The sequence below is a fragment of the Antechinus flavipes genome, chromosome 6 (genome assembly GCF_016432865.1).
Source record: "Antechinus flavipes isolate AdamAnt ecotype Samford, QLD, Australia chromosome 6, AdamAnt_v2, whole genome shotgun sequence".
Taxonomy (NCBI): Eukaryota; Metazoa; Chordata; class Mammalia; order Dasyuromorphia; family Dasyuridae; genus Antechinus; species Antechinus flavipes.
This window is the reverse complement of record NC_067403.1, coordinates 40,550,761-40,575,071: the sequence shown is the minus strand read 5'-3', so window position 1 is coordinate 40,575,071 and position 24,311 is coordinate 40,550,761. Positions and strand designations below refer to the sequence as shown.

General features: G+C 35.4%; 2 protein-coding genes across 5 annotated transcripts in view; one reads left to right on the top strand and one right to left on the bottom strand.

The window, feature by feature from the left end:
• Positions 1 to 13,443, top strand: part of AASDH (aminoadipate-semialdehyde dehydrogenase) — a 33,208-nt gene extending 19,765 nt beyond the window's left edge. For 3 of the 4 annotated variants that reach the window (XM_051966172.1, XM_051966170.1, XM_051966174.1), the window contains 9 exons: positions 379 to 485; positions 1,155 to 1,327; positions 2,439 to 2,631; positions 2,951 to 3,066; positions 5,433 to 6,273; positions 8,709 to 8,872; positions 9,259 to 9,381; positions 9,838 to 9,969; positions 11,480 to 13,443. In XM_051966172.1, the coding sequence (XP_051822132.1) occupies positions 379 to 485; positions 1,155 to 1,327; positions 2,439 to 2,631; positions 2,951 to 3,066; positions 5,433 to 6,273; positions 8,709 to 8,872; positions 9,259 to 9,381; positions 9,838 to 9,969; positions 11,480 to 11,872 (2,242 nt within the window). In that variant the 3' untranslated portion in view covers positions 11,873 to 13,443. The remainder of the gene's footprint in view (positions 1 to 378; positions 486 to 1,154; positions 1,328 to 2,438; positions 2,632 to 2,950; positions 3,067 to 5,432; positions 6,274 to 8,708; positions 8,873 to 9,258; positions 9,382 to 9,837; positions 9,970 to 11,479) is intronic. The other variant, XM_051966173.1, reaches the window with a different exon arrangement.
• CRACD (capping protein inhibiting regulator of actin dynamics) overlaps positions 13,103 to 24,311 on the bottom strand; it is a 253,636-nt gene continuing 242,427 nt past the window's right edge. The window contains 3 exon segments of the mRNA XM_051966169.1: positions 13,103 to 15,986; positions 17,773 to 17,935; positions 18,873 to 19,063. Coding sequence (XP_051822129.1) covers positions 15,826 to 15,986; positions 17,773 to 17,935; positions 18,873 to 19,063 — 515 coding nt within the window. The 3' untranslated portion in view covers positions 13,103 to 15,825.

Below are 24,311 nucleotides of genomic sequence, written 5' to 3'. Positions count from 1 at the left end.
TAATGGTCTCCTAATTGGTATTTCCCTCAAGTTTCCCCCTTTCACTTCATTCTCCTTTTGCCAAAGAGACTTTCCTTAAGAGTAGGCCCAACCATGTAACTCCTCTACTCAGTCAACTGCAGCTTTCTGTTGCTTCACCACGGTGATTTATTTTGAAGTCCACATTCCCCTAATGGGGTTATGGATAGATTTAAGGGTATCACTGAATTTACATGAGAAAAAAATGACATTTTTACTCTATTAGCTTCTAAATGAAATTTAGCATTTCCAAGTTCTTTATTTGGAACCATGTCATTTACAAAGATTGAAAGATGTTCCATTCAAATAAAACATTTTAAATCTTTTTTTTTGGGGTGGGGTTGGGTTATGTTTTTGCAGAGTCGAGTCCCCTGTGCATTTGGGATTTCCATTGCTCGGAACAATAGTCGAAGTCAGAGACGCAAATGGTTTGACAGTTCAAGAAGGCGAAGGCCAAGTTTTTTTAGGTTCTTTAATGTTTATTTGTTGATTGGGAATAATTATTTTAAAGAAACAGTGAATAGCAAAATATAATTCTGATATTTTTCTGTAATTTATATACATTTTCAACTTGGAGAAATCTAAAATGTCTTATCTTCTTAGGCATAAAATACAAAGGAGGTTTCTAGGATTATTTCAGTTAAAAGTGTTAAATTGCTTACAAAATTCTTGAGGGCTTACATAAAGACACTTAAGAAGGTAGTGGTTTAGTTCTTGGTATATAAATTTATAACCAAAATGTTTGTAACCCTACTCCTGTTAAAACCAGTGCTTTAAAGGTCAAAGAGGCATGATAGAGTTCACTTTAGGGAAATTTTGCTTTTTCCATTTCCTTAAAAAAAGAATTAATCTTCTCTTTTAATGTGAATATCTGATTCTTCAAAATTACCTTTAATATGTTAGCCATTACACTCTTTCTCATTCTCCATATGTGTTTATATATACACACACATATACATATATTTGTAAGCATATGTATGTATGTATATGCATAAACATGTATTTGAATACACATGCACATAAAACTCTACACATATGAAAACCAAATCTATATCATTTAATCTTGCTAATATAAGATATTATTTTAAAATATTTTTCCCACTGATATATTATACTTGTGTTTCTGTTTTGTGTAGGTGGTAAGAAGCGGGTATGCTTTCTTGACGATGAAATAACTGTACCTTTTGGTACAATGAGAGCAACTGGTGATTTTGTTACTGTGAAAGGTGAAGCAATGTTTTTCTTGGGACGACGAGACAGTCAAATTAAACGTCACGGCAAACGTATTAACATTGAATGTATACAGCAGGTAGTATTTTTTAAACTCTTATGCAGTTATATATGCAGGTGATTATTTTTTCATTTGCAGATAATACCATATTATAGATCAAGAAGAACTCACAAGTTGATTTTTTTAATCTTCTTGTCTTAGATTGAATTGATTATATATCCTAATTTTTACTATATCCCTTGTTTACAACAACCCAGAAAAAATGAGAAATATGTATGTTTTGTAAATCTACCACTGACAGAAAGGAGCATTATCTCCAGAAAGTTTTACTTTTAGATGCATAAGTGAATATTATCATAATCAAATAATTTTTGTTAAGAGCTCAATGCACTACTCTTTAATTGAGCAGTGACTCTGTATCTTAAAGAGATCATAAAATGGGGAAAAAACCCACATGTGCAAAAATGTTTGTAGCAGCCCTTTTTGTAGTGGCAAGGAACTAGAACTGGCATGAATGCCCATCAGTTGAAAAATGGTTGAATAAGTTATGGCATATGAATGTTATGGAATATTACCGTTCTATAAGAAAGATCAGCAGGATGATTTAAGAAAGGTCTGGAAAGACTTACATGAACTGATGCTAAATGAAGTGAGCAGAACCAAGAGAAAATTGTACAGAATAACAACAAGATTACAAAATGATCAACTGTGATGGATTTGGCTCTTCTCAACAATGAAGTGATTCAAGGCCATTCCAATAGACTTGTGATGGGAAAAGCCATTTGCATCTAAAGAAGGAATTATGGAGACTAAATGTGAATGAAAGCATAGTATTTTCACCTTTTTGTTGTTGTTGTTAGTTTGCTTGGTTTTTTCTCTTCTGTTTTCCCCTTTTATCTGATTTTTTTTTTTTTTTTTTTTGCTCTGTGATAAGTATGAAAATTTGTTTAAAAGAATTGCATATATTTAAGCTATGTTGGATTGCTTGCTGTCTTGGGGAGGGGGAAGGAGAGGAAGAAAAATTTGGAACATAAGTTTTTGCAAAGGTGAATTTTTTTGTTTTGTTTTTTCAGTTTTTATTTTTTTATTATTAAAGTTTTTTATTTTCAAAACATACACTTATATAATTTTCAACATTCAAATTTCAAATTATCTTCCTGGTAATTCAAAAGAATCTCTCTTATTCTAGGTTGCTGAAGGAATTTGTCAAGTAGAATCCTGTGCAGTTATATGGTATCATCAAGAAAGATTAATTCTGTTTGTGGTGACCAAAGATGATTTAGTGAAGGATGGTATTTTAGGAGAACTTCAAAAGCATCTTCCAGGTTATGCAGTTCCAGATGACATTGTGGTGATTGAAGCCTTGCCATTTACGTCTCATGGTAAATTGCAGTGTTGTGTTTTTTAAAAAGAAACATGTTACAGTGTGAGATAAACTAAATAAATGTTAGAACAAGTTTCGAATCTTTAGCTCCTAATATTTAAGAAGCAGTACCATGTCTTAGAAATGAATTTATGATTAATTCTGAACTATGTTGTTCAGTACTCTGGTATTAAAAGCCAGGAGAATGTAATCATTACTTATGAAAAATGGTTTCTATCATAGAGTTTCTAGGATCTAAAATGAAGAAATTACATATGTTTATGTTGTGATCATTGAAGATAGTCTTTGAGCTGAGACAAATTTTTTTTTTTTTAAAGGCAAAATCGATATGTCAAAGTTAACCAAGATTTACTTTAACTACATAAATTTGAAGTCTAATGGTACTCTGAAAGGAAAAGAAGAACTATGGGAAAGATTACAGTACTTGTGGAAGGTAGTATTTTTAAGTTTCTTATTATTGCATTGAGGTCATTTTACATGTGTCAAGAATTAAATACTTTTTTTTACCAAGTCTGACATATTAGAGTTTTATTGCTCCACAAGTATTTTGTCTTATAGCTTCATTAGTTCATTTTGATTCCAGTTATTCTGTGGCCAAGGAAAAATTACTTAGTTTCCCATAAAATAAGGTGACAAATGGCTGTAATAATAAGTAGCCAAGAATTATCTTGAGTGAAATGAGTTGAACTTGATTTTTTTGTGCTGAATTATTTTCCAAAGGTAATATGACTAAAATGGGTTCATATATTCATTTTGGCACAATGAAATATTAAAACATTTATCTTTTTTTCAAGTAGGCAATTGTTAGTGCCTTAGTTTCCTGACAGGCACTGTGTCTTTTGTTGTTGTTCTTGATTAAGAGAGGATAGTGAAGGAAGAAAAGAAAAATGTGATTAGATGGGGCACTGTTGCATTGCCCAATTCTCATTTCTCTGTTTTTCCTTTTCCAGACTTAATTTCATGTTGTTAGTATTTAAAAATGTCCATATCACATGAATGTTCTACAGAGACATCTGTATTGGTGGAAACTGCTTAAAAAAGAATCAGGTGTCCAATGCTCATGAACAAGTGATTTCTGTATTCTTTCCCAGTTAGCAATTTAAGATTTCATCTTAATGAGAAGTTGGTGACTTTGTTGAGTAATGATGAGTAATAAAAATAACAACAAAAGCTTACATTTATGTATAATCACAGGATCCTTGATCTAGAAGGGGACATTTTAGGCTATAGGATTATAGAATTGGAGCTTAAGAACCTCTGAGGTTTCTGGTCCAAAATCCTCAATTTACAGGTAGGGAAACTGAAAACCTGAAGGTTGTTAGTTGCCCAATGTCACCTAGGAGGCAGTGGCAGATTGTGGATTGGCGTCTGAATCCTCAGATCACAGATCCAGAGCTCTTGCCTTTCTCCAGTTCACAATTGTCCCAGATTGTAAGATTTACAAAGTGGTTTCCTCAAAACAACTCTGTGCATAGTTTTGTGAGAAGCTTGAAAGCTCTTATGCTCATTCAAATAAATAAATATAACAAGTATGTGTAATATCTTTATCTGTATCATTTTTTTCCCCAATCAGTATTTATTTGTTTTTTTCAAATCAATCTGCAATTTCTTAAATGCTTTTTATATTATTCATCTGTACCCATTTTATATGAATGCATTCTACAAGAGAAACTAGAGAATTCAGATAGAATTCAGAGGTGTCTTAAGTGACAAGAATATAGTTAGACATCATCAGTTGTACAAAGGACCTTTACAGCCACATTGACTATCTGTTTTTCTGGGATAGAGATGAAAATTAGAGAGATGATTTTTTTGATCTGGAGAACTTTTGTGGTGAAGAAACTTGCTGTAATCAATTCAGGCCAGCACCTCTCAAACTTAAAGCCTGAGAGAATTACCTCGAGCACCAATTGGTTAATGGCTTGCTCCAGGCCCATAGCCAATATGTTTCAGAGGCAGCACTGGCAGCTGGGGCTTTTTGGTTTTGAGGCTATCTTGCTATTTACTATGTTGATGTTATCTCTGAAACTGCTTTTATTTTCAAATTGAGTAAGGAAAATTTGACTTATATTGTAGTGTAAGAAATTTAGGGAGATTAATGGGAATACAAATTAATGTTTGTTAAATATTAGGATGCAATTTTTAAATGTTTCATTAAAGCTTCTAATATTGCTGTCCCTTGCTAAAGACTCCGTGTGTGTGTGTCACACCCTCCTTTGTAACAAGGAATTAGATTTAAAGAAAAGAAATCAACAGAAAAGTAAAAAGTCTGTGTAGAGAGTGTGAAGAGAACTTTTGCACTTATCTTTCCTGGATAGGCATGAACTCAGATATTTGTGTGTAGTTATATATGAAAGAGAAGATAAACCCAATAACTTTTGAGAAATCCTTTTGACTTTGAATTGATGTGAAGTAGATGGAGATATTTTATAGAAAGATAAGTCATAACATATCTTGTGGATCATGTAATTAATAAACCAAACATTGATGTATTTTATTGCTTTGAGAAGAGGTAAGCTAGTAAAGAATTTTGAAGATTCAGGGTTTATCAGTAGTAGAGTCAGCATAGAATGAGGACATTCTTTATTAGTGACTAGTAGGATTTCTTTAAATTAAAAGGGGGGAAGAGAGTGAGATGGGGGTGGGGGAAACATAAGGACAGAGAGAGGGATAGAAAATGAGAACTTGGGTACATCTGCATATGACATTACTTAAGATACACTTAATGATTGCTGGACTTTGGTGTCATAGATTTTTGTTGTTGCTTAGTTGATCTTTCTTCTGTCTTTTCTCTTTTAGTCCTCTCTGAGACTTCTGGAAGATCCTTTGGAAGTTTCTAAAGATTCACTCTTCCTTAGTAATGGTGGTGATTCCTTAAAGTCCATTTGGCTCAGTAATGAGATTGAGACTCTGGTAGGTAGATCAATACCTGGTCTTCTAGAAGTTATCCTCAGTTGCTCCATCTTAGATATATACAATCACATTCTCCAAGCAGTGTTTCCAGATGAAGATACACTACTGAATAGGAATTACTGTACAAAAAGAAAATTCAGTGAAATGAATAGAGGAGAAATAAGTGCCAAATACATAGATCAGAAGTCTGGAAGGCCTGTGAATTCTGGCAAAGAGCAGAATGCTTTTATTGCATTGAGCAGAGGAAATCAGATTTTATTTGTTAATGTCTCTGAGTCTTTAAAGAATTCCCTAAGTATGGGACAGACAGGAACTCAGTTAGGAAAAAATCCTTCAATATCTTCTGATTTAATTTCATCTGAGGAGACCATTTTTGTTCAAAATGTGACAAGCAAAAGCCCTTTAACCGTTTCCAGGAAGATGAATGGTACAGAAGAGATCAGCTCTATGTCAGCAATTTCAGAAGATGAGACTTCTGTGAGAGCCTCTGAGAAAATAAAGTTCTGTGTCAGATGGAAGTCCAACACTGGCAAATGTGTGGATGCTTCACCTCTCATTGCAGTATTACTTCTCAGTCAATCATCTGCAACTGTCTACATTGGATCCCATTCTCACAGGATACAAGCAATTGATCTCTATTCTGGGAAAGTAAAATGGGAACAGATTTTGGGAGATCGAATCGAATCCTCAGCTTGTCTCTCTCCTTGTGGAAATTTCATTATAGTGGGTATGTTTTTGAACTTTGGGTTTTTAGAAAGAAAATAAGGATAGGAGAGCCAAGTTTACGTTGGTCCTAGGATTTACTCTACAATTCCATTTTCTATCAGAGCTTTTAGAGGATCCTCTGGTGCTGTTAAAAGCACTTCTGATGTTAACAATTAAGGATTACCTCACAATTTAATTCCACCTGTCAGTCCTTGTCCAAGTGAAAAAGTGTTATGAAATGGTTGGTGCATTCTTGTTGGCTAGACAGTATCTGTGGTAGCTTATCCATCTGGAAGGTTTTGTACCTGCTACACTTGAGACTTTGAAGGAGAGTCAGCTTTTGAATTCTGTATGTGTTGCTAGGATTCTGGATGAATTTTAACAGTATGTGGATTATTAACCTTACAAATCCACGTAGTCTAAAAGCTATGAGACAAGGAGAATTTTAATAACTATGTAAAACATTGTGTTTTTTTCAGATGAGAAATAATTATTAGCAGAGGATGTATCATGAAATAATTTTGGAAATGCTAATAAAAAGTATTTTGGGTTTGTTTTTTTGTTGTTGTTTGTTTTTTTTTTTTGGTAACTTCATTGGTGTAAGGAAGAAAGGAATAAGCATTTATAGGGCAGTTGTTATGTGCCAGGAACTGTGTGAAACCTTTTGCAGATTATTTTCTTTGTGGTTTAGGGTGGTCCCACTGAGAAGTTTTTTAAATTTCTTCTATCAATGCAAATAGATGCCTTTCTGCAATTTATAGTCTCAAATCCAACATAAGTCAGGGGTAGGGCTTGAATACAGGGCTCCATCTATATCTATTATGCTGTACAGTCCCTTTAGTATAAAAAGAAATTTCAGAACAATAATAAAATCTGTTTTTTGTAAAATTTATTATTAATTTTCTTTCTTTTTTTTTTTCCAGAGCTGGGAAGAAGATAGCTCTTGCTTTGCTATTTGAATTTAAGTTACAATTTGGATGCTTCTTTATGAGAGATCTCCATTTTTAAAACTAAAGAAAACTTTGTTATTGAGATTAAATATTATCTCTAGGGTTTGGGAAGTAAATTTTCATGTATATTTAGAGAAATTTCTCATTTAACTGGGTCCTGGAATCTAGCCCTTTAGAATCAATATGCTTTCTTAGATATTTTCTCTCAGATAAAAATTCCAAAACAGTAGCTATGAAAAAAACAGGCTAGCTGTGGCAATTGTTAAACTGTTTTAGGGATTGATGGACCTGTGATGTCATGAAATAGCCTTGACCTTTGATTATCCTACTCCAGGAGAATCAGGAACAGTAATCAGGGCCTTAACCTTTCATAGTAAGTAAGCTTACTTGTTGGCATCAATAGTCAGTAGTACTGAACCCCAGAACTGAAGCCTAACTTCATTTCTAGTTTAGAAATAGTTGGAGTTTCAAGACTTATAGCTTTTCTGTAATTTTTAATACAAAAATGAGAGTCTTAGTATATTCTCGTATGGTTTTCTTTTTATGATTATTCTGACCACTGTTGTCTTGGATTATCAACTCTAAAAGGCCTTTTTGTAGTTGGTATTTTATTATTGTGTATTATTTATTTGGGGGCTTGGTAGGAGATTGGCAATTGTTTGAGTTCTTGGTACACATTTTTCTATAATTTTATACATTTTGAGTTTTATTGGCCTTTTGGTGAATCACCAGGAGGAGGGTCAGGGATGGTAATATACACATACACACATACATATCTTTTAAGCGCTAGTCCCACTTCCATACCTGACTGCTTAACCAACTTTTGGTTCTGTAGGTCCAAAATTGAGCATGTCACCTTTTCTCCCTAAAGAAAACTTGCCTTTCCTTCTGATACACAATTAGTGGGGTCATTCAGTCATTGTTCATTGTAAAGGCCATTCACAAATAGGCCCTTTGATCTGTCGGTTTTTACTTCATACAGCTTCTACCCGGGCAAACTGTACTGTTCTCCACACTCCACACTTCTACATTGCTCTCCCTCACACTATCTCCCATGCTTAGAAGCCTTCCCACTCTCATCGCTGCCTTTTGAATTCCCACTTCCTGCAGAGAACCTTCCTTCTCCAGTCCCTTGAATGGATGATAACCTTTTTTTTTCTCCAACCTCACATTGCACTTTGTTTACATCTTCTTACTGTTTATTTTTCACCCATCCCAGTGCCCTGCCTATTACAGATGTTTAATCTGTGAGATTGGGGGCTGTAAATTATTTACTAATGGACAAAATTACAATGCTAGTCTTCTTGCAAGGTTTCACTCAGAGCTTTCTGAAGTCAGGCAGTTGTCAAATAGATACATAAAAATGGGACTAATGGGTTCTTTCTGCTCTGTGTTGCAAGAAAGGATTGTATAACATCCGGCTTGGTCACGTGATTTTGTTAGTGGCTTTTGATTTTCATAGTTTTTGTATCTGAATCTTCCATATTGTCCTCCTGTTATCTTACAGGCTGCTATAATGGCTTAATTTATGTGCTCAGAAACAATGATGGAAAAATACATTGGATATTTGCCACCAAGGATACTGTTAAAAGCTCTGCAACAATGGATCCATCCACAGGTCTCATATATGTGGGATCTCATGACCATCATGCATATGCTTTGGATATTTATGTAAGACTTTACTTTAGCAGTCTCATACATAACCAACAGAATCATTCCCTGGGAAGGTAGAGGGTATGAAAACCATTAGGGCAATTGTGTCTATTGGAAGTGGAACTAATATGTGGGTGGGTGTTGCTTGTTTACTCGCTATATCCAGAGTTTAATAGGTTGAGAGACGGAAAGAAGGAAGTGATCTAATAAAAAAATCAGGGACTAATAATCTTTAAAAAGTTGTACGGAAATTTTATTCTTTTTTTATCAAGTGTTCTGCAAATAAATTTACCCCTCTAGACTTAGTTATATGAAACTTTTAGAAAAATAATCTTGAAGGGATGTATTTGGATCTCTTCAAATTCACCTCAGCAAAAATAGTGAGCATATTTTTGTATTTGCAGAAGGAGATCTGTGTTTGGAAGTCACATTGTGAAGGAACTGTCTTTTCTTCACCATGTATAAGCCTCGCACCCCATCACTTATATATTGCTACACTGAAAGGACTTCTATTGGCCTTAAATCCTGTAGGTATAAAATGATCTGGAGTAATTTTATGACTTGTATTTTAAAAATTTCTCTTTTTTCATTTTGGAGCCTAAATGTCTAAAAGTTCTTATTAGATTCCAGATATTACTAATATAAAATCAGCTAAACTGAGAAAATCTGAAATAGAGTGTATTTCTTTTAATTAAAAATCTATTTTTATTTTACTTTTTGCAACTGGCATTGATTGGACACATCCTTTTTCCTGGATCATCCAAGTTAGGGTTTCACATTTGTTTTGAGGTCTTGGGATTCTCATTTACTAAGCTATTTAAAAATGTACATGTAGCTCTTTCTCTATTCATATACATGGAGGCTACATTTATAATTTCAGTAGGCAAATAATAAGAGCTGATGATTTATGATTATGCTTATAGAAAGATCTAGCAGAGTTCAGTGCAGTAATACTAATGATTATGAATTTTTATTATTAATAGGCTACTGGAAGTAGAGTTTGGACACATTCCTGTGGAAAACCTCTTTTCTCTTCCCCACAATGCAACTTGCAGTATGTGTCTATTGGTTGTGTGGATGGGAATTTGTACTGCTTTAACCACATGGGACAACTGGTAAGAAAATTTCTGCAGTTTTCCTTTATGTTTTTTTTAAAGGCATGGTAGATACATGCTGAAATAAAATCCTAGATGATATTATTCAAATGTAGTGAGCTCTTGGTCTTTATAGAATCTCACCCCTATCCCATCCCATTTTAATATGTTAAAAAGTATACTTCACAGTCATAGTAAGGAGGGAGCTTTCCTTATATCATTAACCCTGCTTTGCAATAAAGAAGCAAAAGCACATGTTACAGTGTATCAGACAACTTAGATATAATATTCTACCCTATTAGTGCTCTGTTTATAATTGGGATGGAGGAAAGGAAGGAGAAGTTGACGAGATTAAGTGTCATCATTGGTTTTTCAAGAATTCAACAGAGTTTCCTTTTAATGGATTTCTATTTACACTGTTGTAGTCATTGTTCTTTTGGTTCTGTTTATTCTTTATCGATGTTCATTAAAATCTTCCAAACTCTATGAATTCTTTGTATTTGTCATCCATTTTCTTCATGTTGTTGATATAGTAGATGCCAAGAGACTTATGCATTTATTTTGATCATTCTCCTTTCCTCTTTAAATTTGAAAATCAATACTTTCAGTGGGGAGCTGTTTATCATTTTATTTTTGTTTGTGAAATAATCAAGATACCTCTGACTTCTGAGCATACTGAAAATGATAAAGTCTTAGATGCAAATAGGGTCTTTATTTACTGAGTACTTTAATAGAGATCATGTAAGATTGTGAGGGTAGAATGAAGTGCAGGGGTGAGCAGTGAGGGTTTTAGTCATCTCCATTTTATAGGTAAGACCCTAAGAGGCTAAATGACCTAGCAAGATCCAGGGCACTGTGTACCTGGTGAACTGAACCTCTTGTTTTTTCACTAGACTGCACAGTTACTGAAACATTGTTTTAGACTTGCATGTTTGCTTCATTTCCCCAACCTCTCATTCCTGCAAAGTAGCCTGGTCTCTGATTACAGATACACCTTTCTGGGAGATTAGCAAGCCATGTGCTTGGGAGCATGGGCCATGTGTGTGCCTGCACACAGAGGGTTGGTTCCCCATGGTTAGAACTACACCCAGAGTCATCCATTTCTCACTTGTCATTCTCTTCTCCAAATCTAGAAGCTCTTATAAATCCTACTGCAGGACCATGTTATAAACAAACATATTAGACTAAGGTCCTAACTGAAATGTAGTTCTAGATGGACCCCCCTCAGACTGCAGTCTGACTTGTGCTGGGGCTTTGCCACTGGAACAAAGGTTTCATGTGGGAGGCCAGTTAATTGGGGAAAGCCAGAAACAGGTATTTATGTTTCATGAAATGATAATGTGAAGGCCTCAAAAACACAATGATGGCTCTTAAGTTTGTGTAAGTAAGTTTGGAGGATGCTTTTTCTCTTTCACTGAAGTTGGTGTGGGACATTTATCTGTTATGCTCACATAGAATTTTTGAACCTTTCATTTTCATATTCGTTGTGGAGCTCTAAATAGAGTGCTGGGATCTTTATCACTCTCTGCAGGTCTGGCAGGTCTCTACTAATGGACCAGTTTTCTCATCCCCATGCATCTCTGATTCAGTGAGGCAAGAAATCTTTTGTGGCTCCCATGATCGCTGTATCTACTGTTATAATACAGAAGGACATTTCCAATGGAAATTTCAGGCTACCGCAAGTATCTATGCAACGCCATTTACTTTCTATAACCACAATCTCAGTAGTGACATGTTGCTTGCAGCAGCATCTACTGATGGCAACCTGTGGATCTTGGATGCTAAAAGAGGACAGCTACAGACTGTTTATAAGCTTCCTGGAGAAGTTTTTTCATCTCCTGTGGTCTGGCAATCAATGCTCGTTGTTGGGTGTCGAGATGATTATGTTTACTGTCTGGATTTGTTGACTGTTGCTGAAAAATAACCATCCTGGATCCCTTCTTCAGTGTTTTTGTCAGTACCCGATGGATAGAAATTATTTGTTTTACAGGTACAGAAAGATGGGCCTAGACGCTGTCCATATCAAAGATATTTTGATTATTAAATGATTAATCAGGGAATTTTTGAATGTCCTTTGTTTTACAGGTCATGATTATGAGCTGCTTACACATATCATACTAATAGTTCTATTTACCACTGGGTATGTCTGCCATTAGGTATTTCAGTTAAAAAAAAAATCTTGGGTCTAGAAATAAAGAATTGAGTGACTTGTCCAAAGTCACAAAGATTAAGGTAGGGAATGGAAAGGAAAATAGAATCTTTGATTCCAAATCTAGTCTTATTTTTCTGTACATTAAAAATGTTTTGTCTTTTTACTTCTATTGTACATAATTGTTTATTAAAATGCTCATTGAATTGGATAACATGACATAGGATACTTAATGAGAACAAGTTGTTTGTTTGCTGTCATGCTGCCTATCTTTTCTCAGTGAGGTTTACAGCACACTTGTATTTTTAATGTTTTTACAAGTGAACAAGGTTCCTATATTAGGAAGTAAAATGATCAGATGATTTTGTTTAACCTCCTCTCTTATCATTTTCCCTTCCCTGAGCACAGTGATAAGTTATTTTCCTATAGACTTTAATTCTTAACTCTTAATTTGACGTAAGGGTTATCTTACATATCTTTTATGTTAACAGTGAAAAAATTTTAATTAATAATTTCTCAGTTATTTTTCCTGAAAACCCAGCATATGATTCAAAGTAATTTCCTAACAAAATACCTATGAATTAACCATAGTAGTGACTTGAGTATTAGTTATAGGGCCTCCTGCTGGATTTTCTTTCATCCCTTAATTAAAGAATCCAATATTGTGAATAATCTAGTCTGTACACCAAATACTCTGTAAAGCCACAAACATTAGGTTGGATTTGTTTTTTTGGTAGCTACTTTACCAAGTTCTTGAATTCGTCTCTTGTCCATGTTGGACGAATTCCTGTTGGGAATACAAATCAAATTTCTTTTTACTGCTAAATGCTTAAACTTTTTTTTTTCTACAACCAGTGAGAACTATAATGAAATAATATCTAAAATGAAAATATTCCAAAATTTTCTAGTTCAACAAGTGTTATAAGTAGATTTAATGAAATTCCATTTTCAGTGAAAACACTAGATAAAAACTATAGTTTGAAATGAGATTGTCTTGCTACTGGAGCACTTACAGATTTTTTTTTATTGAAAGATCTTCTCCTTCCCTTTCCCCCCAACCATAACGGATGATTTACATTAAAACCATATACAACTGAAATCTATAGTTAATATTAAAATTACAGTAATGTATCTTTTTATCATCTCTTGACTTGATTTTGTTGGTAAAAACATTGCTGGGCACCTGTAGCTTTCTAAAGATTCTGCTTTGAAATAAGTAAAACTAAATAAGAGACACAATTCATACTGTACATTTGCTGATAACTGACTGGATTATAATTTAGTAGGAATTAATGTGTATAAGAAACAATTGTACTTGAAAAATTAAAAAAGTAAACAAAAACTCATACACGTTTTCTAATTTTATACATAATTCTGTGAACAAAGGTTAATGGTAGATAATCTTATCAAAAGAAGAGTTTGTAAATGGTTAAAGGTGTAAAAAACAAAACAAAACAAAAAAAAACACTACAACCCTCCCAATATATTCCAACATAGTGGTCATCGATTTTTAAAAACATTTTTACTGACTCTAATAGATCGTCAATAACTTTAGAAAAACAAAAACATAATTCCCAATCGTTGAGCAAAAATGATTACAACAAAAGTAAAGCAAAGTAACACTTCATTGGTATTTAGTGCAAATTTTTTTACACGAGATGTTAAACATGTACATTTTAAAATTGTTCAAAGCCAAGTACTGTAAATGACATTATTTTCTTAGGCTCTGTTCACTTGATTTTCTTTTAAAAATAGGGTCCATGTAGTTAAGCAGTCCTTTATATTTTGGTAATTTTTGACATCTGAATTTTGTTCTATGCTTTTTTCCCCTCCTTGAGGCAATTGGAGTTAAGTGACTTACTCAGGATCACACAGCTAGGAAGTGTTCAAAGTCTGAGGTCGGATTTGAACTCAGGTCCTCCCTATTTTAGGGCTGGTGCTCTATCCACTGTGCCATCTAGCTATTCCTTTTCTAAGCTTTTTAAACAATAAGAACTTCCTGATATTCTTTGTAATGACTTGTGCCTCTTTCCCTTACAAAACTCTGACTACTTTTATGTGATCCAAAAGCCTATAGACTGGAGGTAAAAGAATCCACTTCAGTGTAGGAATTAATATCCTAGAATTTCAGGGCCCTGATGGAGATTTCCATTAAGAAAAATTACATTAGTGGGTAAACTATAGAAATCAACAAATACATTCATCTATAATTTTTAAACATGGACATCTGAGTTAAGAACATGCAGAAAAATATCAACTGCTTCTCATGTCATGAAACTGTAAATTTAGAATGACAATGGTCCAGTTTGCATGAAAATAAACTCAACTTGTAAGGACACAGTTACTTCAATTTACCAGATACGTGCCAATTGCCACAACTGAGGAAAGAAGAATGCTAGTTAGATGGAATGCTTTCATCTGTATTTGAGACTGAAGGGTATAATGATCAAGCACTGCCTACAGAGTAAACATTAAAAAAAAATCCTGATGAATGCTAATAACAGGAATCCTGTGAATGTTTCTGAAGGACCAGAATATATCTTTTGGAATAAAAATCTACATGTAAAGGGAATAGGGAAGTACCATATATTAAAAATTATGACAAAATTTTGACTTTTTTGGTAGGCAGTAGATGCGAAAGCAATTAAAAAAAAAAAAACCCAGCCCATTACAGTGCTGACTTTGAGACCATCAAGTTTCCTTTTTTTCTGTACACATTTAGGAGCAAAAAATCCAAAGTTTATGTTTGTAAGATTTTTTTTTTAAGGTAACAAGATAAAAATTTTTGAAATTTATATCATATTGATACTCCAAATTTGAATAGTCAACTTAGGAAACCTTAAGTTTGCATTTCTTGAAGAGAACCCTAACAGTCAGGGGCATAAGGTCTTAAATAAGTTCTCTAGAAATCTAGTCCTATGCTTACCTACCTTATTTCCCAAATAAGGAAGCCTGCTGAAGACCTAGTAAAGTGATTTTCCTAATGTTGTCGAGTTCAAGATGATTTCTGGATGAGTATAATTACAATGGCCCTTCTTTGCTATGCCCCAAATTGCAAAGGTTGCTTTGGGGGCTAATTTTTGAAGGTATTCTGCTTCTGTTGTCCCCTCTCCTATCTTCACAGGGAGCTTAAACCTTTGGAATTTGGAATTGTAGATTCAGGCATAAGAATAGGAAGTTTTCTCCAAACTCAAGTCTGTGAGATGTGAAATAAAAGAGGCGGCTCTGGAGCCCCACCATTCCTAGCTGCTGCCAGATGATGCTCCCTCCACACTTGGAACCTTTGGAAAAGCTTTCTGTGTACAGATGCCCTTCTCATCACCTATAGAAAAGCAGGTACCCTCCAGTTCCAGCAGTTTCGCCTTAGTTTTAAAGGAGTGTCGTAAGAAGTGGAAATAAGTGTCAAAAAGTGGCTTAAGTATTTGTTACTACTGGGAAGGGGAAGAGACAGGGAGAGGTCACTGGCCTGGAACTCTACCTGTAGCCCACTGATCTAGTTTTGTCTTCAGAATTGGGAGTCTCTCAAGGCTTTAAGCCCTACCGTTGTGCAAATGCTTTGTTTATAGTGAATTACATAAAGAAACAACAGTTCAGTTTCTAATAGTTTTTTGGATCCTGTAGGACATGCTTCTTTTCCTGCTCAAGTTCTTCACCCCACGTAAAAAAATAAATAAATAAAAAGGACAAAGGAGGAGCTGCCAGTAAGCAGTACGGATAAGCACAAGTGACTACTTAATAATCTGCGGACAGTCACTCCAGGCCTTTGCTTTCCTCTTGGCCAAGGCCAGCCAGGCCGGTTCGGTTGACATTGGAGCGGCATCTGGGGTGGAGAATCTCTTTGGAACTTCTTTTACCAGAGATGCAGGCATAGCAGAATCAGAGATGTCCACTGCATTCGGAGAGTGGTTTTGGAAGGAAAAAGAAGAGAAAAAAATCAGCACAATGCAGATAACTGTCCTATATTCACTGACTCATCATCTCATGCCATGGTTGTCAATAGCTTTTGAAGTCTGTTAGGAGTATGGATGTGGGAATGATAATTAAGAGTTAGCCAGAAGGAGAAAATGTTGAACATTTATTAACATGGGAAGAATTGAGGAATTAGAAAACAAGAGAAAACTCAGCATGAGTTCGTAGCATGGTTCTCTCTAACGTTCTAATTTCCAAGAACCAACATTCTACAGGAAGAAGCTTTGTGTACTGCTAACAAGAAATGGGTCAGTTTTGTCATTCTGGTCACACAACCAGGGAATTCATTAAAAACAAAGTTACTGTTGCCAATCCAAGTTGAATGATTATTCCAGTAGAAAGCAATAGTTCTGCTGACTTAACTATTATTTCCCAGAAGTAGGCAGAAAAAAAAATCTGCTTTTGGAACTGGTAGAGTTAGAGAATTTCTCTCAGGTGCTTCTAATATGGTATCCTGCACCTCCTCCGTTCTATCTCCTCATGCATTAGAAAATGTATTCCCTTTTGCCAAAGGGAAACCCTCTGCCAACTACATTTGCTTGGAGAATTGCTTTGGAAAATAGGTTGAAGATGCAGCCACCAATACTTTCTCAGAAAGATAAATCTGGTAAGACTGACTTATAAATGGTCATCTTTCAGGACAGCAGCATATCAAATAATAACCAATGTTCAGGGTGCCAAACTAGGTAAAATCAAGCATTAAATCTGCAAATTATTTTCCTCTTTGGATTCCCGAGGTCTTTTTGAATGGAGGAATTTAGTAGGAATGAATGAAAGCCAAGGCTTTGCCTTGGATTTAAAAAACTGGCTTAGAAGATGAAGGTATGGCTAGATGGAAATATGTGGAATTTGAGTGGATTGCAAGCCGTATAAGAGTCAAAGAAACTAATTTGATCTTCACTTGCATTAAAAGAGAGCTTCTAAGAATAAGGAAGTCACCTTGCCTAAGTCAGAACAACACCTGGAGTTGCATGTTCAGACATATATTTTTGAACATGACCAATTTTTTTTTTCTCCCATTTGTTACAAAATTTTAAATTTGTTTCCATGGTGGCAGACAGAGGTAGGGGTAGGGCTATGGTTTAGTCTCTTATCCCCACTTCTCCCCGCCAAAAAAAAAAAAGATGAAGTCATGCACAGCCTGGATATCTTTAGTAGCTGCATGCTGAATTTGTTGTATATTTAAAAGGATGGAGGACTGCAGTTCTGTAATGCATATGGAAGTGTTTGTTTTATTTACCATATGTTCTGAATTTGAAAAGGTCAGGATTCATATAACTAATATTTTCTATTTAAAATAGCCTCTCCCTAATAGCAAGATCAATGGAAATGTTTTATGGGACAGAATGCCATTCACTTGTCAAAACTCCAAAAGATTAGATCTACTTTAAATGTAGGAACCGGTTACAGTTCTTATGTGCTAACTGAATAATGCATTCATAATAATATTAGGCATAATGAATTATGCACAATTCAGGATTGTGCAGCTTCATTTAAAAGGATGGCCCCGTATGTGTCTGAAAGGAAAATTTAAGCTTGGTAAGCTTTATGATATAACTAGAAAAGTACCTCAAGGTGTTTTGGAGGTCTATCAAGCAAAGAGTAGATAGCTATTTGTTGCATCACTGTAGAGAAAATTCTTTCGATTACTGGTTACACTCTCAGTTCTAATTATTAAACCCAATGAAGCAAGTGAATATTCTGACCTGTCACAGATGTGGGCAGAGTGTTGGACTTCTTCAGCTGCTCTCTGCGCTCCAGCCTGGACACAGCTGTCTCAATTTTCTTCTCCTCTTCCTGGACAGTAGATTTATGGAAGGAACCTATTCTGCTAATATTGCTGCTTTCAGGCTGCTGGCTGACTCTAGTCTGGAAGGGAAAGGGGAGAAAACCCCATCAAAATGAAGGTTCTATTCATTCCCAGGGGACAGTACCCTGAGCATGTTCTGGAAGCTGTTTGGAAGGGCTGGAGATCTTATTTTAAAAATTTCAATGTGAGCATTTACATCTTAGATGTTTTGTCAGTTATATAGACTTGAAAAAGTGATGGGGGAAATGGTCATAAAATATTAAATTTAAAAGTTTATACATTTGTGGGTAGAAAAAGAGCCAGATGTGAAATACCAGCACAATCCTTCCTGTAGCTACCCCCCAATTATAGATGACAGATAGCTCCTAGTATATCCTCCTCAGAGTCAGTGAGTTGGTGAAAAGGGGATCCGAGGTTTTGGGTGATTACATCAATTTCTTTATCTTTTAAACCTCTCAGTGCAAGGTGACTAAAGTAGGAAGATACTTTCTTCTATGAAAAACCAGGTATAGCTGGCTATAGAATGAGATCCTCAAAGCCAACTACTTTTCTTGCTCCGCTACCCTAAATTAGGATATTTCTTTTTTGTACTCTAATGTTCACTGTATAAAAATTAAGAAAATATGCTAATAAGTCCATGGAATCTAACCAAATTAAGTTAGGTTGCCTGTTGAAATCAGTGATTTCATAGTGTAAATATTTTTCCTAGTTTAACTTTAAAAAATGAATTTTGTGGTCTAATGTGTTTTTTTCTTTCACTCAGCTTTCTTTTTCCCTTCTATCCACTGTCTAGCTGGTCTATAATAAAGAAATGTCAGTGAAGTCTTGCAGCTATTGCTTTTGAGTGGACGCTGAGGCCAGCAACATCATGAATTTGGGGATAGCTTTTAAGAGATTTGAGATTGAAGGGTTTTAGGTGCTTTGTGAAAAACAAAAGGATCCCCAAGAAATGTATTAAATTCTGCTTTGTGCACCCTGCTCAGATGGTCTACTTACGTTGTTCTGAGATACCCTTTCTGCTTGCTTGGCTTCCCTGGCTTGCTTTCTCTCCTCTCTGGTAGCCTGCTGCTCCCTGAATCCCTTTTGCTTTTGTAGTGCTAATGTGACCCACTGTGGTTGGGCAGTCTCAGGTTTTTCCATTGATTTTGAGCCTTCTAAAGAGTGCCAGCTCTGAAGCACAGGCTTTTCTGTGGGAAAGGGAAAAAAAAGAAATAATTTGCAATGAAAGACAACCATTCACTTCATCTCAGTCCCCATAGAAAGCAGAAACAATGCAGATTCTGAGTCAGTGCTCCAACTTGATCTCACTGGAAGATCTCCTGAAACTCTTTTCTCAAAGACATCACAAAATGGTGAACAGAAACACGAGCATAAACTACCCTCCTTAAACTCTTAAGACTTCAACAGTTGTGCAGTTCCAGCAATGCGAGTGCTCCTTACACAGACAGAGGATTAATCCCTCCTGTCTGCAACTAGAATCATCCCAAGGTGGCTGCTCTGGGGAGGAGAATTCATTTAGCCCGGCTGGTCGGCTTCCACTGTGCTGGATCCATCTTTGAAACTTCCAGTTTGTCAAGTCTGGCCAGAGGTGGTGCCTCCTTAGCAAGGCCTTTATGCGTCCTGGGTCACTTCCACACCACAGTGAGCCATCCTGGCAGAGTGGTGGTGGAAGATCCTCCCCCAAAAGTGACAAATATAGGGACTAGCAGTCCCATGAGCTGTGGTAAACATGGAGCATCCGAGGATCTCGGAGCCGTCAAAGACTAACTCCGGACTTAGAGCTGAGAAGTCGGGTTCAAAAGCTTACCTGGTTTGCCCAAAGTTACCTACATAGCTAGGTGCTGGTAGAAACCAGGACTTCTAGTCTCACATACTGGCTGGGAGACAGGCAAACTGCCCGTCTAAACTCCCTTGCTTTGTCTGTGTACCTATGCGTGCCGGTGTCACTTTGGTTAGAGTGTAAGCTCTTTGAGATCAGAGGGTTTTTCTGAGTTAGTACCTCGCTCATAATAGAAACTTAATAAATGCTTGTAATCTTTTGATATAAGTGCTATGGAATGTAAAGTTTTCCCAATTATAACTAGTTTAGTAAACTCACCAAATCATTCTAAATTCATTCTAATTCTAATTCACTTAAATTTTCTAATCTCATGCTCTTTTAAAAACTTTTAAAATAATAGCTGTGTATTTTTCAAAATACACGTAAAGATTGTTTTCAGCATTTAATTTACCCTGTGTTCCATAATTTTCTCCTTATCTCCCACATCCCATAGATAGCAAGTAATCCAATATAGATTAAACAACTACATGTTCTTTTGATCAAAGGGTGTCGGGAAGAAAGCATTAACGTCTAGACTTTGGTCCCTGATTGACTATTTAAAATCCCATTGTGATTTGTGAATGAAGGGATCATGGGTACAATCCTATAGTCCAGTAGGAATCTCGGTGCTATTGAAATCGGGGTTCAGAAATCTATTTTCCTCCTTTCCATGATTTTTAGTATAAAATGCAGGAACTGTTTATAGTTAAAAAAATCTTAAGTTAGGCTAATCAAGGAGACAGCACAATTTTAATACTTCACAGTACATACAGTGATTCAGACTGACAGTTAATAAAGCATTTACAGATTGTTCCTTCTGAACCTTCTGTAAAGGATAAATAATTATACGATCATCAGACATGCTAACGTTCTCTGAAACTGTTTAACTCTCTCAGGGCTGTTTAAATTATCTCCTGTAATGCCATCATTATTTAGTTAGTAAAGCCTTTCTTCATATATTCAGTAAAAGTAGACAACTTCAACCCAAGTTATTTAAAAACTATAAATGAGTAAAGTTAAACTTTTATTGTACCTCTTATTGGCCATAAGTAATTCAGTTTAATTCAGGAAGCATTTGTCTACCATGGTCAAGGCATTCTGTTTTGAGCACTGGAGCTATAAATGTGAAATAAGACACAGACTGTGCTCACAAGATGTTGGCAGAGCATTAGAAAGTATTGCTGAATAATACTTGACAGGCTGGCTTTGGAGACAAGAATACATGTTCACATCCCACTCATGAAAACAGGAAGAAGTCACCTCTTAAAAGAAACTGCAAAATGAAACTTTCAAGGAATGTTATAAATAAAAGAGTTTCCAAAGAAAAAAGAAAAAATACTGCAAGCCTTTAAAAAGAATTCAGATACTGAGGAGACATGCTCACGTTGATACAAAGAACAGAAACTATGTAGGAACTTTGAAGGCCTAAAACAATTCAAGAGAAGCATATAGGTCAATAACCAACCATAAGAGACTTCAAAAAGGACAAGCCACTTACATTCAAATATGGGGAAAAGATATATGTCGCCTTTGAACCCTATCAGAATCTGTGTCAGAGGGAGTCTCATTAGTGTCCTGTGAGTAGTTTGGTTGTCTGGAACTTAAAAGGATGGAAAAGACGGGGAAGAAGCATCCATTAGGGGAGAAAAGGAAAAAGGTGGTTTGAGGAAAAATATCTTCACATAATGTGATCAAGTGCAAAAAGAGACATTTATTCAAACAGGAAGAGTAGAGTAATGGCTGAACCTTGAGCATCATTCTTTGAATGGATCAAAGGAGGGAAGAAGACACACAGAGAGTTGGTTATAGAAATACCTTTAACTCAGCAGACAAAAAGTGGGGGGCTGCGGGGGGAGAGACAAGAAGAACTGTTACAGGGAGAGTAGGTTAAGGGAGAGCTTCATCCTACGTGAAAACAAAAAACTCTTAAAGACATGCAAAAGATATTACTCTTTTTGTGGTGGCAAAGAGTTAGAAATGGAGAGGATGCTCATCAATTAGGAAATGGCTGAAATAGGGTGAAATATCATTGTGCTATAAGAAATGATGAAGGGGATGAGTTTAGAAAAACCTGGGAAGACATATATATGAAGTGATACAGAGTAAAATGAGCCAAACCTACACAGCTCATATGATAAATGTACAGACAGCTTTGAAAAGTTTAAGAACTCTGATCAGTGTAATGACTGATTCCAGAGGACTCATAATGAGACATGTCACTCGATATAGAAAGTGAAAGACTCATTGCCGAATAAGACTTCTTTTTTAGTAGTCAATGCAGAGATTTGTTGTGTTTGACTATACATGCTTATATCAAGTATTTTGTTTTTCTTATTCAAACAGGGAAGAGAGGGCAAATTTTAGGCGATTGAATTTTTTTTTTTTTTAAAGACCGAAATGTACCAGTATTAAGTACTAGGGATAGATAAGGACACAACTGCATTCAAGGAGATATCATTTTGGGATAGAGACAGCATGTGTGCATGTAAGTAAATACAAGATATATACAAAGGCAGATATAAAGCTGTTTTGGGGGAATATTAGCATCTGAGGGATTAGGAAAGTCTCAATAAAGAGATGAGACGGAGCTGAGCTTTCAAGAAAGAGAAAGCTGGTAAAAGGTTCTAGGGAGGAAGAAGTATCTGCAGTGTGCAAGGTTTAAAATACTTCATAATGCTAGTATTATTACCAAGTGTATAAAAATAAAACAAAAATATGACATGAATAAAAAAAAGCATGGTAAGTACTAAGAAGACACCCAGAAACTTGCTGCTAGCTTGAGAAAATCAGGAAAGACTTCATGGATGAGGCAGCAGCTTAAGTGGGCTTTGAAGAAAGAGTATTTTTCTTTCCCAGCTTCTGGTCCTTATGAAATCACTATAAAGAACAGCAAAGATGTTTTATCTTTCATGTGGATCAAGTGCAGAACAATATCACCCAAATGTCAAACAAAATGAACGTAGGTTTAAATCAGGAACAAATGCAGAAGAATCTTGGCTTTTATGCCTGTTGGTGATGCAAATAAAAGCACAATACACCTTTCTTTCTTTTTGTTCTCTGCCTGTTTTTTTCTCTCAGTCAGTGATTCCAGAGCATTAAGAGATGCCAATTTGGCCTACAAGACATGGAAATGTTGGGCTTTTTTTTTTTTAACCAATTTTTACCCCTACCATTGTCCTTAAAAATTCTTTATATGTCCCTTTGTGAAAGAACAACAGCCTGACTTGATGACAGTTGTGGTGGTGGTTGTTTTTTTTTTTTTTTTTTTTTAATAACCTCATTCATTCAGATTTTGCATGAATCACTATTACTGTATTTCTTGTTTTGGACAATGATACATATTGGAAATGCGATTAATCAGAATCTGGCTGACTAGGCCTGTCAGTTACTTGGATTGATTGATTTTGTTTGTAGAGTTAGTGAAGGTGGAAGTGGAAGAGACATTACATTGAGAAAAAATATGGTTATCCTAGAATGGGAGGTGACTAAAATGTGGAATTGCCCATGGCCTTATAAAACCCAGACAAGTGATGAGGAATGTATACTTTAGCTTAAGGAGCCAAATGACTAGAAATCAATCTTGTTGGTTTTCCTTGCTTGAAACAGATGATTTTCTACTAGTGATAAGTTCAATTAAACTTCTCGTTTTCTTTGGTGGTTAGATGTCAATTTTCTTGACCTTTCTTCCATAGTTTTTCATGACTCTCCTTCCTCTCTTTAAAATTATATTTGTTTTTGTATTTGTAATCTTAGCATCTAGCAAATTATATTTTACACCCCAAGGCTTGTTGAATTAAACATCTAAAGTACAACATACATACATACTAGCTACTTTTACCATTTTCATCCTCCATCAATTTACTCAGTCATCTAGGTAGCAATGATCAGAATCTGGACTCAAAGGCGGGCCTTTTGATTTAAAGTCCAGGCATTTTTCTTATCTCTTTGGTTCTATAGGGACTCCTATTCTGAACTGTGCCTGATTTCTGAATTTTCCAACTACCCCATTTTACAGATGAGAAAACTAAGATTAATAGTATCAAATTTAGAGCTAGAAAGAACCTTAGTTGTTAGATTCAACTACTTCATTTTATAGATAAGGAACTGAGGCCAAAGAGATTAAGTAGTTCAACTGAGATTTAAACTCTGAAGAAGAGTTTACAAAATTACAATTTGAGAGGTTCTCAACAGCCATCCAGTCTAAACACAAACACAAAAAATCTCTATTATAACATGTTTAACCATAAATAAATATTGTTTATATATTATATAATATTAATTATAAAATTAAAATAGCCATCTAGTCTTGCTCCAAGGAGGATGAATTCAAGAAATTTCAGGTAAAGCATTTCACCTTTTGACAGCTCTAAGTGTTAGAAAGTTATTTAAAACATCAAGCCTAAATCATCCACCTTCCGTCCATTCCTTCTGCTTCTGTCCCCTCTGTGTGATAACCTTCATACAACAGACATCTATCTTCTCTCTCCTGCACTATCTTCCCTTCCTCCTCCTTTCCTCCCAGAGACTTCATTTCTCGAGGTTCAAGAAGCCCAGTTCCTTCAACTGATGTTCACACCACAAGCTCAGAATCCTTTCTAGGGATATGCTGAAGCCAG